Source organism: Mya arenaria, chromosome 7, assembly GCF_026914265.1.
Source record: "Mya arenaria isolate MELC-2E11 chromosome 7, ASM2691426v1".
NCBI classification, from domain to species: domain Eukaryota; kingdom Metazoa; phylum Mollusca; class Bivalvia; order Myida; family Myidae; genus Mya; species Mya arenaria.
This window is the reverse complement of record NC_069128.1, coordinates 20,915,795-20,931,652: the sequence shown is the minus strand read 5'-3', so window position 1 is coordinate 20,931,652 and position 15,858 is coordinate 20,915,795. Positions and strand designations below refer to the sequence as shown.

The 15,858-nt window shown below is 40.8% G+C and overlaps 1 protein-coding gene across 3 annotated transcripts in view; it reads left to right on the top strand.

Annotated features, from left to right (window-relative positions):
* Positions 1-15,858, top strand: part of LOC128240540 (cys-loop ligand-gated ion channel-like) — a 177,630-nt gene that overhangs the window by 37,956 nt on the left and 123,816 nt on the right. For 2 of the 3 annotated variants that reach the window (XM_052957204.1, XM_052957201.1), the window contains exons 2-3: positions 10,383-11,497; positions 11,837-11,951. In XM_052957204.1, the coding sequence (XP_052813164.1) occupies positions 11,343-11,497; positions 11,837-11,951 (270 nt within the window). In that variant the 5' untranslated portion in view covers positions 10,383-11,342. The remainder of the gene's footprint in view (positions 1-10,382; positions 11,498-11,836; positions 11,952-15,858) is intronic. The other variant, XM_052957202.1, reaches the window with a different exon arrangement.

Here is a 15,858-nt window from a genome sequence, read left to right as displayed (position 1 = left end):
CCTTCTCGATTGTACTTTCGCCTTCAATACAGTCACTTTATACACTCCCACGACCTTCTCGACCTGACTTTCGCCTTCAATACAGTCACTTAATACACTCCCACGACCTTCTCGACCTGACTTTCGCCTTCAATACAGTCACTTAATACACTCCCACGACCTTCTCGACCTTAATTTCGCCTTCAATACAGTCACTTTGTACACTCCCACGACCTTCTCGATTGTACTTTCGCCTTCAATACAGTCACTTTGTACACTTCCACGACCTTCTCAACCTTACTATAGCTTCAATACAATCACTATATGCACTCCCACGACCTTCTCGACCTTACTTTAGCCTTCAATACAATCACTATATGCACTCCCACGACCTTCTCGACCATACTTTCGCCTACAATACAGTCACTATATACACTCCCACGACCTTCTCAACCTTACTTTAGCTTCAATACAATCACTATATGCACTCCCTCGACCTTCTCGACCATACTTTCGCCTTCAATATAATCACTTAAAACACTACCACGACATTCTCGACCTGACTTTCGCTTACAATACAGTCACTAAATACAATCCCACGACCTTCAAAACCTTACTTTAGCCTTCAATACAATCACTATATACACTCCCACGACCTTCTCGACCTTACTTTTGCCTACAATACAATCACTATATGCACTCCCACGACCTTCTCGACCTTACTTTCGCCTACAATATAATCACTTAATACACTCCCACCACCTTCTCGACCTTACTTTCGCCTACAATACAGTCACTAAATACACTCCCACGACCTTCTCAACCTTACTTTAGCCTTCAATACAATCACTATATGCACTCCCACGACCTTCTCAACCTTACTTTCGCCTTCAATACAGTCACTTTATACACTCCCACGACCAACTCGATTGTTCTTTCGCCTACAATACAGTCACTAAATACACTCCCACGACATTCTTGACCTTACTTTCGCCTTCAATACAGTCACTTAATACACTCCCACGACCTTCTTGACCTTACTTTCGCCTTCAATAGAGTCACTTAATACACTCCCACGACCTTCTTGACCTTGCTTTCGCATTCAATACAATCACTATATGCACTCCCACGACCTTCTCAACCTTACTTTCGCCTACAATTAAATCACTAAATATACTCCCACGACCTTCTCGACCTGACTTTAGCCTTCAATACAATCCCTATATGCACTCCCACGAACTTCTCGACCTTACTTTCGACTACGATACAGTCACTAAATACACTCCCACGACCTTCTCGACCTTACTTGCGCCTACGATACAATCACTAAATACACTCCCACGACCTTCTCGACCTTACTTGCGCCTACGATACAATCACAAAATACACTCCCACGACCTTCTCGACCTGAATTTCGCCTACAATACAGTCACTTTATACACTCCCACGACCTTCTCGACCTGACTTTAGCCTTCAATACAATCACTATATGCACTCCCTCGACCTTCTCGACCATACTTTCGCCTACAATACAGTCACTAAATACACTCCCACGACCTTCTCAACCTTACTATTGCTTCAATACAATCACTATATGCACTCCCTCGACCTTCTCGACCATACTTTCGCCTTCAATATAATCACTTAATACACTACCACGACATTCTCGACCTGACTTTCGCTTACAATACAGTCACTAAATACAATCCCACGACCTTCAAAACCTTATTTTAGCCTTCAATACAATCACTATATGCACTCCCACGACCTTCTCGACCTTACTTTTGCCTACAATACAATCACTATATGCACTCCCACGACCTTCTCGACCTTACTTTCGCCTACAATATAATCACTTAATACACTCCCACCACCTTCTCGACCTTACTTTCGCCTACAATACAGTCACTAAATACACTCCCACGACCTTCTCAACCTTACTTTAGCCTTCAATACAATCACTATATGCACTCCCACGACCTTCTCAACCTTACTTTCGCCTTCAATACAATCACTATATGCACTCCCACGACCTTCTCAACCTTACTTTCGCCTTCACTACAGTCACTTTATACACTCCCACGACCAACTCGATTGTTCTTTCGCTTGCAATACAGTCACTAAATACACTCCCACGACCTTCTTGACCTTACTTTCGCCTTCAATAGAGTCACTTGATACACTCCCACGACCTTCTCGACCTTACTTTCGCCTACAATACAATCACTTAATACACTCCCACGACCTTCTCGACCTTACTTTAGCCTTCAATACAATCACTATATGCACTCCCACGACCTTCTCGACCTGACTTGCGCCTTAAATACAGTTACTTAATACACTCCCACGACCTTCTAGACCTTACTTTCGCCTTCAATACAGTCACTTTTTACACTCCCACGACCTTCTCGACCTTACTTTCGCCTTCAATACAGTCACTTAATACACTCCCACGACCTTCTCGACCTTACTTTCGCCTTCAATACAGTCACTTTGTACACTCCCACGACCTTCTCGATTGTACTTTCGCCTTCAATACAGTCACTTTGTACACTCCCACGACCTTCTCGACCTGACTTTCGCCTTCAATACAGTCACTTAATACACTCCCACGACCTTCTCGACCTGACTTGCGCCTTCAATACAGTCACTTAATACACTCCCACGACCTTCTCGACCTTAATTTCGCCTTCAATACAGTCACTTTATACACTCCCACGACCTTCTCGATTGTACTTTCGCCTTCAATACAGTCACTTTGTACACTTCCACGACCTTCTCAACCTTACTATAGCTTCAATACAATCACTATATGCACTCCCACGACCTTCTCAACCTTACTTTAGCCTTCAATACAATCACTATATGCACTCCCACGACCTTCTCGACCTTACTTTCGCCTACAATACAGTCACTAAATACACTCCCACGACCTTCTCAACCTTACTATTGCTTCAATACAATCACTATATGCACTCCCTCGACCTTCTCGACCATACTTTCGCCTTCAATATAATCACTTAATACACTACCACGACATTCTCGACCTGACTTTCGCTTACAATACAGTCACTAAATACAATCCCACGACCTTCTCAACCTTACTTTAGCCTTCAATACAATCACTATATGCACTCCCACGACCTTCTCGACCTTACTTTCGCCTACAATACAATCACTATATGCACTCCCACGACCTTCTCGACCTTACTTTCGCCTACACTATAATCACTTAATACACTCCCACCACCTTCTCGACCTTACTTTCGCCTACAATACAGTCACTAAATACACTCCCACGACCTTCTCAACCTTACTTTAGCCTTCAATACAATCACTATATGCACTCCCACGACCTTCTCAACCTTACTTTCGCCTTCAATACAGTCACTTTATACACTCCCACGACCAACTCGATTGTTCTTTCGCCTACAATACAGTCACTAAATACACTCCCACGACATTCTTGACCTTACTTTCGCCTTCAATACAGTCACTTAATACACTCCCACGACCTTCTCGACCTTACTTTCGCCTTCAATAGAGTCACTTAATACACTCCCACGACCTTCTTGACCTTGCTTTCGCATTCAATACAATCACTATATGCACTCCCACGACCTTCTCAACCTTACTTTCGCCTACAATTAAATCACTAAATATACTCCCACGACCTTCTCGACCTGACTTTAGCCTTCAATACAATCCCTATATGCACTCCCACGAACTTCTCGACCTTACTTTCGACTACGATACAGTCACTAAATACACTCCCACGACCTTCTCGACCTTACTTGCGCCTACGATACAATCACTAAATACACTCCCACGACCTTCTCGACCTTACTTGCGCCTACGATACAATCACAAAATACACTCCCACGACCTTCTCGACCTGAATTTCGCCTACAATACAGTCACTTTATACACTCCCACGACCTTCTCGACCTGACTTTCGCCTTCAATACAGTCACTAAATACACTCCCACGACCTTCTCGACCTGACTTTCGCATACAATACAGTCCATAAATACACTCCCACGACCTTCTCGACCTTACTTTCGCCTTCAAAACAATCACTAAATACACTCCCACGACCTTCTCAACCTTACTGTCGCCTTCAATACAGTCACATTATACACTCCCACGACCTTCTCGATTGTACTTTCGCCTCCAGTACTGTCACTTAAAACACTCCCACGACCTTCTCAACCTTACTTTAGCTTCAATACAATCACTATATGCACTCCCTCGACCTTTTCGACCTTACTTTTGCCTTCTATACAATCACTATTTGCACTCCCACGACCTTCTCAACCTTACTTTCGCCTACAATACAATCACTAAATAGTAAATACACTCCCACGACCTTCTCGACCTGACTTTAGCCTTAAATGCAATCACTATATGCACTCCAACGACCTTCTCGACCTGACTTTAGCCTTCAATATAATCACTATATGCACTCCCACGACCTTCTCAACCTTACTTTCGCCTATGATACAATCACTAAAGACACTCCCACGACCTTCTCAACCTTACTTTAGCCTTCAGTACAGTCACTTTATACACTCCCACGACCGTCTCGACCTTACTTTCGCTTACAATACAGTCACTATATGCACTCCCACGACCTTCTCGACCTTACGTTCGCCTACGATACAATCACTATATGCACTCCCACGACCTTCTTGACCTTACTTTCGCCTACAATACAATCACTATATGCACTCCCACGACCTTCTCAACCTTACTTTCGCCTATGATACAATCACTAAATACACTCCCACGACCTTCTCGACCTTACTTTCGCCTACAATACAGTCACTTAATACACTCCCACGACCTTGTCGACCTTACTTTCGCTTACAATACAATCACTAATTGCACTCCAACGACCTTCTTGGCCTTACTTTCGCCTACAATACAGTCACTTAATACACTCCCACGACCTTCTTGAACTTACTTTCGCCTTCAAAACAATCACTAAATACACTCCCACGACCTTCTCGACCTGACTTTAGCCTTCAGTACAGTCACTTTATACACTCCCACGACCTTCTCGACCTTACTTTCGCTTACAATACAGTCACGTAATACACTCCCACGACCTTCTCGACCTTACGTTCGCCTACGATACAATCACTATATGCACTCCCACGACCTTCTTGACCTTAGTTTCGCCTACAATACAGTCACTTTATACACTCCCACGACCTTCTCGACCTTACTTTCGCCTACAATACAGTCACTAAATACACTCCCACGACCTTCTCGACCTTACTTTCGCCTACAATACAGTCACTTAATACACTCCCACGACCTTCTCAATCTTACTTTCGCCTACAATACAATCACTTTATACACTCCCACGACCTTCTCAACCTTTCTTACTTTCGCCTACAAAAGAATCACTAAATTCACTCACACCACCTTCTCAACCTTACTTTCGCCTATTATACAATCACTTAATACACACCCACGACCTTCTCGACCTTACTTAAGCCTACATTACAGTCACCAAATACACTCACACGACCTTCTCGACCTTACCTTCGGCTACAATACAATCACCAAATACACTCACACGACCTTCTCGATTGTACCTTCGTCTTCAAAATAATCACTTAATACACTACCACGACCTTCTCGATTGTACTTTAGCCTTTAATACAGTCACTTAATACACTTCCACGAACTTCTCGACCTTTTCTTTTGCCTACAATACAGTCACTTTATACACTCCCACGACCTTCTCAACCTTACTCTAGCCTTCAATACAGTCACTTTATACACTCCCACGACCTTCTCAACCTTACTCTAGCCTTCAATACAGTCACTTTATACACTCCCACGACCTTTTCAACCTTACTTTAGCCTTCAATACAGTCACTTTATACACTCCCACGACCTTCTCAACCTTATTTCGCCTTCAATACAGTCACTTTATACACTCTCACGACCTTCTCGACCTGACTTTCGCCTTCAATACAGTCACTTAATACACCCCCACGACCTTCTCGACCTGACTTTCGCCTTCAATACAGTTACTTAATACACTCACACGAACTTCTCGACCTTACTTTCGACTACGATACAGTCACTAAATACACTCCCACGACCTTCTCGACCTTACTTGCGCCTACGATACAATCACTAAATACACTCCCACGACCTTCTCGACCTTACTTGCGCCTACGATACAATCACAAAATACACTCCCACGACCTTCTCGACCTGAATTTCGCCTACAATACAGTCACTTTATACACTCCCACGACCTTCTCAACCTTACTCTAGCCTTCAATACAGTCACTTTATACACTCCCACGACCTTCTCAACCTTACTCTAGCCTTCAATACAGTCACTTTATACACTCCCATGACCTTTTCAACCTTACTTTAGCCTTCAATACAGTCACTTTATACACTCCCACGACCTTCTCAACCTTATTTCGCCTTCAATACAGTTACTTAATACACTCACACGAACTTCTCGACCTTACTTTCGCCTTCAATAAAGTCACTTTATACACACCCACGACCTTCTCGACCTGACTTTCGCCTTCAATACAGTCACTAAATACACTCCCACGACCTTCTCGACCTGACTTTCGCCTTCAATATAGTCACTTTATACACTCCCACGACCTTCTCGACCTGACTTTCGCCTTCAATACAGTCACTTCATACACTCCGACGACCTTCTCGACCTTACTTTCGCCTTCAATACAGTCACTTTATACACTCCCACGACCTTCTCGACCTGACTTGCGCCTTCAATACAATTACTTAATACACTCTCACGACCTTCTCGACCTTACTTTCGCCTTCAATACAGTAACTTAATACACTCCCACAACCTTCTCGACTTTACTTTCGCCTACAATACAATCACTATATGCACTCCCTCGACCTTCAAAACCTTACTTTAGCCTTCAATACAATCACTTTATACACTCCCACGACCTTCTCGACCTGACTTGCGCCTTCAAAACAATCACTAAATACACTCCCACGACCTTCTCGACCTTACTTTCGCCTACAATTCAGTCACTAAATACACTCCCACGACCTTCTCGACTTTACTTTCGCCTACAATACAGTCACTTTATACACTCCCACGACCTTCTCAACCTTACTTTCGCCTACAATACAATCACTTTATACACTCCCACGACCTTCTCAACCTTTCTTTCGCCTTCAAAACAATCACTCAATACACTCCCACGACCTTCTCAACCTTTCTTTCGTCTACAATACAATCACTTTATACACTCCCACGACCTTCTCGACCTTACTTTCGTCTTTAAAACAATCACTAAATACACTCCCACGACCTTCTCGACCTTACTTTCGCCTACAATACAGTCACTAAATACACTCCCACGACCTTCTCGACCTTACTTTCGCCTACAATACAGTCACTTAATACACTCCCACGACCTTCTCAACCTTACTTTCGCCTTCAAAACAATCACTAAATACACTCCCACGACCTTCTCGCCCTGACTTTCGCCTACAATACAGTCACTTAATACACTCCCACGACCGTCTCGACCTTACTTTCGCCTACAATACAATCACTAAATGCACTCCCTCGACCTTCTGGACCTTACTTTCGCCTACGATACAGTCACTAAATACACTCACACGACTTTCTCGACCTTACTTTCGCCTACGATACAGTCACTAAATACACTCACACGACCTTCTCGACCTTACTTTCGCCTATGATACAGTCACTAAATACACTCCCACTATCTTCTCAACCTTACTTTCGCCTATGATACAGTCACTAAATACACTCCCACGACCTTCTCGACCTTACTTTCGCCTACAATACAATCACTATATGCACTCCCACGACCTTCTCGACCTTACTTTCCCCTATGATACAATCACTATATACACTCCCACGACCTTCTCGACCTTACTTTCGCCTATGATACAATCACTAAATACACTCCCACGACCTTCTCGACCTTACTTTCGCCTATGATATAGTCACTTAATGCACTCCCACGAGCTTCTTGACTTTACTTTCGCCTATGATACAATCACTTAATACACTCCCACGACCTTCTCGTTCTCACTTTCGCCTGTGATGTAGTCACTAATTACACTTCCATGAACTTCTCAACCTTACTTTCGCCTACAAACCAGTCACCAAATACACTCCTACGACCTTTTCGGTCATACTTTCGCCTACATTAAGTAAAACATTCACTCCTTAGACCTTCTTGATCTGGCTTTTACCTACAAAACATTCAATAATCACACATCCACATTCCTCTTATTCCACACATTGCATTTCTAATTTATAATTAAGACACAACTTGGCATTCTTGTTTTTTAATTACACCTGTTTACTCCACATTATGCATTCATTTTTTAGGTTATAAAACATCAAAATTATCCCCTTTTTCAATCTCCTAATCATGCAATTCGATTTCAGGAAAACTGTTTCCGTTTTGAGTCTCCACCTGCATTCAAACAAATTCGTAATTTGATCTGTAAATGGATAACGCAAAACAAAAACATTGGCTTAAGATATGTATATATGATCTCAGCCAAGTAATCGGAACATTACTAGTGATATGTAGTTCAAACATTTCAAGGAACTCTGCCATCGATACGCAAATCATGGACGACGTTTTGAGAAAGTGTTCCCCTGGCATGATTGCTAATACTGAAAAACAAGTTAGTAGGAGTAACACGACGATAGGTAAACCTTGCACCATTCAGGGAATATATATATGTGTAAGATATTTGTCTTTGAAGTCGTCGGGTTTGAACTAACGCTATAAGGATGCTATTTTTAAGATCGCGCTTGCTCATGCGCTGTAACGCCGCATAACATCATCGCCGCATAAACGTGTTTTTTTTTTCGTTTATGCGGTGATTTTCAACGCACAAACAGGGCGACCACGTTTGTGCGGCGATGCTCATCGCATAAAGCAGAAATTGCTTATATGGGGCACAACTGTGCCTTTTTGCCTCATAAAGAGGATTAACTGAACCATTTATTATCAAGCTAAACAATAGATATAATAATAATATTCCTACAAAAACGATGGTGATGATACATTTTCTTGGTTACAAATGACTAGTGCATAAAACACAATCAATGAAAGAAAGACGTCCCTGATGACCTTATATCAGTCATCTGAGGCCTCTTGTTCAAGTGCCCAAAACTAATGTTGTGTTGAATTTTTTGGAAATAATATCGTTTTCCTTTCGTTGCCCTGGTAACCACAGATAAACGCTGATGGCCTAGATGTGAATAAATTTCACAATCGCACAAGAACCAGTGGTTCTTGACTTTGAAATAATGATTAGCTCATCTGAGCACAAGAGCACATGTGGAGCCGGGAGGATTGTTGGATTTCTGTTGTTTGTCCGTCGTTAACAATTGACTTTTCTAGAAACGTTTGAAATGACGTTGAAAGTGCGCATTGTTAAGGGTACATGCCCGTTAGTCTGACAAAAAGGCGAGAAAATATGTAACGTCATACGACGATTCAATTTTCTGATTGTCCCTAATGGCGTTGTTGTGCGTTGTCGTAACATATATTCCCGCCATTCGTCGGGCCAAACGTAATTTCAAACGTTTTCGCAGAAAGATCAATTGATTTGGTTCACATTTAGACCGGTCTTACGAAATCTTTGTCAGAATTTACGTCTCAAAAAGTCCAAGTCCGATCTTGATGAAACTTTATCAACCACTATTGTACTAGTATGTGTTTTAATTGGTTTTTATGCGGCGAAAGTTTGCCTTTTTGCCACATAAGAAAGTCATGTCGATGCGTTGAAAATCACCGCATAAACGTGGTCGATTTCGTTTATGCGGCGATGCTGTTATGCGGCGTTACAATGCGCAATGATACAATACTACCACGTGACAAATCTTGCAAGTTATCGCGCTAAATGTGGAACGGTTTTACCTAATTTAAGTCCTTAAAAGCATTACCTGTATACCAAGTTTTAATAGAAATATGTACTGTATGTAGCAGTTTTGAAAGAATTCTGCGCTTTAGAAACCCAAACCACTTGCCCACCACGAACACTCAAAGTTTTGTTTTATAACAGCTATGTTTAATGTTAAGGAGGTGGAGTAATTTAACTTACCTGAATAAAATAGATATGAGGAAACCTGACTATATTTTCTTGGTAGCCATCACGGCATCATAATGTGATGAACGATTGGCATGGAATGGATTTTTAATCTGAACTATTTTGTTTCATTCACTAATTAATGAAAATTTGGAAGTCAGACAAAACTTTTAAAGACGTGTGTGTATGTTTCCTGCTACTCCGGCAGCTGTTACATGTTTTGATATATTGAATGCTCAATTATTAATTGTAAGATAAGATTTCCCAGTTACTATCTACTTTTTCAGATTGCGCTAGACAGGGAAAATCAGCAGAAAACAAAATCAGGAATAAAGAAGCTTTCTCTGACCTTGATGTTCAACTATTCCTTGGATACCACGCCACGATTCAATCGCTGGATAAACATTTCGGGATTAAAGTATGTGTGAAAGTGTAGTTTGTGAATTGAAATCAGACTTGCTATACAGGTAGATAACCTATGTGTAGTGTTGTATTGTTTTACTTGATGAATGCTTATGTGAACAGTACCACTACTCCTTGAACCAATCGAAGAAGCAAGTGAAGTTTTGCAATTATTATTAAGTTTAAAATCTTATGTACATAAACTGTTCAATGTTGGATATGATAGATATGACAAATGACCCCGCCTTGAATGCACTAGGATGCAGCTGAGGGTTTTCAAAAACAACTTACGCTAATGCTCCATTTAAAAGCATCTGATGCTAACGTATGTTTCAACTTGTGTACGTTCGTGTCTTGATCCATCGTAATCTATCTGATATGATAAACGAGCTTGCAATTGAACACAACAAGGTTGGAATGATTGATTAACGCATAGATACTGATGCTCGTAAATATGCGAACGCATACCGAACTCAATGGCTGTATGATCGTGCAAAAACACTGCAATAGTTAATAAATGTTTCATTTGATAAAATGCGCACAAGACATTATGATTGATTATAAAAGATGTGCTCTCTTATAATTACTATTTGTACAAATTGCACCGAAATATGATTATTCATTATCTTCATTGCTTTGAATGCATTTATAAACAATTCTTTGTTCTAAGTAACTGTCGCGAATACATGAAAACAATATATGTCAGTGATTAATAAATTTTGCAAAACCAATAACATCGAACAAGGCAGCTACGGATAAAACTCATCTTTGTGCACGCTTGAAGCCCATGACTTTCCTCCCACCCATCCTGAACAGTACTTGCTCAACAGTGTAAAGGATGCGAGATGCCCGTACGTTGTCTTTCTAAACGGCTCTGGTTGATCACACGCAAGATGTCCACAGCTATAGCATACAGCTTCATGAACCTCGAGGCGGGCCGCCGGGAGGAGAAGGATGCCGAACGCCGGCGGACCAGTCTACAGTCGCAACGATCGGAAAGGTAAACGCAAGTTCATATTGGCGCCACACCGCAAAACAAGCAAAACTCAAGCTGAGTATGGTCAAATTTGAGTTGAAGTGGTAAGCATAAACTGTCTTGAAAATAAATGTTCGGTCAGGCAGTGTTTGCGATGTCGGGTGTTTTGTTTGATTTTCAGAGCTTTTAAAACCAGAAGTGCAACGCTAAAAGCTGTTGATTTGAGATTTACCTTTGACTTGAAATCACTGCCTTTATGATGAGAGAAGTTTTCTCAGCATCTGCTACACATCTAGAGATGGAACATAATGACATGTGGACCAGAGTACTCAGTCCAAGATGACAACATCTATGTTTTTTCAGGTTTTCCAACGCTGGGTATGACAATAGCAGCGAGACAGGAACGCTAAGTCGATCTGGGAAACGGAGACCACGAAAAAGGTCATCTTCGGGGTCAAGGACGAAAAAAAGTCCCAGGGTAAGATCAGATATATTGGATGAGTCACAAGTCGTCATACAATACACTATTTTATCCAACGTGTTCTGGAAATTTGCAAGTTAGCGATCATTGGCAAGCTCACAAACATATTTCTGGGACGAGATCAATAAACAGTATGCATTATATGATGACGAGTGTCATTTTTTTTATCACATACCTTTTTTTGGTAAAGAATAGCAAAAATGGCCTACTTGTTTCACCTATGCTGATGATGAACCGAATACCTCACAATGCCACTTCCCACGCTACATATATGCAATGCAGAAAGGTAGTACCTTCAATAATTGAAACGAATACGAACGTTATGTACAGTGTATATGTATTACTTAACGAGTATGAACGGTATGTACAGTGCATATTTATTACTGTACGAGTATGAACGGTATGCACAGTGCATATGTATTACTGTACGAGTATGAACGGTATGCACAGTGCATATGTATTACTGTACGAATATGAACGGTATGCACAGTGCATATGTATTACTGTACGAGTATGAACGGTATGTACAGTGCATATTTATTACTGTACGAGTATGAACGGTATGCACAGTGAATATGTATTACTGTACGAGTATGAACGGTATGCACAGTGCATATGTATTACTGTACGAGTATGAACGGTATGCACAGTGTATATGTATTACTGTACGAGTATGAACGGTATGTACAGTGTATATGTATTACTGTACGAGTATAAACTGTATGTACAGTGTATATGTATTACTGTACGAGTATGAACGGTATGTACAGTGTATATGTATTACTGTACGAGTATGAATGGTATGTACAGTGAATATGTATCACTGTACGAGTATGAATGGTATGTACAGTGAATATGTATCACTGTACGAGTATGAACGGTATGTACAGTGAATATGTATGACTGTACGAGTATGAACGGTATATACAATGTATATGTATTACTGTACAAGTATGAACAGTATGCACAGTGTATTATGTATTACTGTTCGAGTAAGAACATTATGCACAGTGTATTATGTTATACTGTACGAGTATGAACGGTATGCACAGTGTATTATGTATTACTTTACCAGTATGAACTGTATGCACTGTGTATTATGTATTACTGTACGAATAAGAACAGTATATGAAAGTGCATATGTATTACTGTACGAGTATGAAAGTGTATATGTATTACTGTACGAGTATGAACGTTATGTACAGTGTATATGTATTACTGTACGAATATGAACGGTATGTACAGTGAAAATGTATTACTGTACGAGAAAGAACTGTATGCACAGTCGATATGTATTACTGTACGAGTATGAACGGTATGCACAGTGTATATGTATTACTCTACGAATATGAACGGTATGCACAGTGTATATGTATTACTTTACGAGTATGAACGGTATGTACAGTGTATATGTATTACTGTACGAGTATGAACGGTATGCACAGTGTATATGTATTACTGTACGAGTAAGAACGGTATGCACAGTGAATATGTATTAATGTACGAGTATGAACGGTATGCACAGTGTACATGTATTACTGTACGAGTAAGAACGGTATGCACAGTGAATATGTATTACTGCACGAGTATGAACGGTATGCACAGTGAATATGTATTACTGTACGAGTATGAACGGTATGCACAGTGCATATGTATTACTCTACGAGTATGAACGGTATGCAGAGTGTATATGTATTCCTTTACGAGTATGAACGGTATGTACAGTGTATATGTATTACTGTACGAGTATGAACGGTATGCACAGTGTATATGTATTACTGTACGAGTATTAACGGTATGTACAGTGAATATGTATTACTGTACGAGTATGAACGGTATGTACAGTGTATATGTATTACTGTACGAGTATGAACGGTATGCACAGTGTATATGTATTCCTTTACGAGTATGAACGGTATGTACAGTGAATATGTATTACTGTACGAGTATGAACGGTATGCACAGTGTATATGTATTACTGTACGAGTAAGAACGGTATGCACAGTGTATATGTATTACTGTACCAGTATAAACGGTATGTACAATGTATATGTATTACTGTACGAGTATGAACGGTATGTACATTGTATATGTTTTACTGTTTTAAGGAATGAATTGCGGGGTTGATGTCATTATCGGGGTATGAACGCAATTGGGCTGGTTCTTTGACCAGCCAAATTGCGTTCATATCCCCGATAATAACATAAACCCCGCAATTCATTACTTATATTTACACCAATAGTTCCTTATTTCATTCAAGAATTGTTAAAAAAAATACTTCATTTCATTTAAAAAAAACATTTATTAATCCTTCCTTACCCATTCTGTAAATAGAACGACCCGACTGTAACCGGAAACATTTTTTCAAATGACGTCACATTAACGCGTGAAAAGATCAACCACTTGATATCACTTTTAAACGTAAAAATTAAACACTTGTAGCAACAATACATTTAAAATAAAATGAATTTACACTTTCTATAATGTTGATTTATATTTTACGGGACCTGCTGACACAGTACAAACAATAACAAGATCAATAATTTTCATGTATAATGTTATGCGATGAATTGCGATCCGAACATATCCGAAGATGTTGCGTTCATCGATTGATGAACGCAATTGCCGAAATTCAAGAAACGTTCAAAAAATACTTCATTTCATTTCGGATTACCTTTCAGTATTCCTTTCTTACAAATTCTGTAAATAGGACGACTCGACTGTTACCGGAATCATTTTTTTAAATGACGTCACAATAACGCGGGAAAAGATCAACCACTTGAAATCGCTTTAAAACATAAAATTGAAACACTTTTGGCAACAAAACGTTTAAAATATAATAACTTTTAATTAGCACTTTCTAAAATGTTGATTTATATTTTACGGGACCTGCTGACACAATACAAACAATAACAAAATCAATAATTTCCAGTACGTGTAGTGCTAGGTTGTGTTCCAGTACGTGTAGTGCTCAATTGTGATCCAGTACGTGTAGTGCTAGGTTGTGATCCCGTACGTGAAGGGCTAGGTTGTGATCCCGTACGTGTAGGGCTAGGTTGTGATCCCGTACGTGTAGGGCTAGTTTGTGATCCAGTACGTGTAGTGCTAGGTTGTGATCCAGTACGTGCAGTGCTCAATTGTGATCCAGTACGTGTAGTGCTAGGTTGTGATCCAGTACGTGTAGTGCTCAATTGTGATCCAGTACGTGTAGTGCTAGGTTGTGATCCAGTACGTGTAGTGCTCAATTGTGATCCAGTACGTGTAGTGCTAGGTTGTGATCCCGTACGTGTAGGGCTAGGTTGTGATCCCGTACGTGTAGGGCTAGGTTGTGATCCAGTACGTGTAGGGCTAGTTTGTGATCTAGTACGTGTAGGGCTAGGTTGTGATCCAGTACGTGTAGGGCTAAGTTGTGATCCAGTACGTGTAGTGCTCAATTGTGATCCAGTACGTGTAGTGCTAGGTTGTGATCCCGTACGTGTAGGGCTAGGTTGTGATCCAGTACGTGTAGGGCTAGGTTGTGATCCCGTACGTGTAGGGCTAGTTTGTGATACAGTACGTGTAGGGCTAGGTTGTGATCTAGTACGTGTAGGGCTAGGTTGTGATCCAGTACGTGTAGTGCTCAATTGTGATCCAGTACGTGTAGGGCTAGGTTGTGATCCAGTACATGTAGTGCTCAATTGTGATCCAGTACGTGTAGGGCTAGGTTGTGATCCAGTACGTGTAGGGCTAGGTTGTGATCCAGTACGTGTAGTGCTCAATTGTGATCCAGTACGTGTAGGGCTAGGTTGTGATCCAGTATGTGTAGGGCTAAGTTGTGATCCAGTACGTGTAGTGCTCAATTGTGATCCGGTACGTGTAGTGCTAGGTTGTGATCTAGTACGTGTAGGGCTAGGTTGTGATCCAG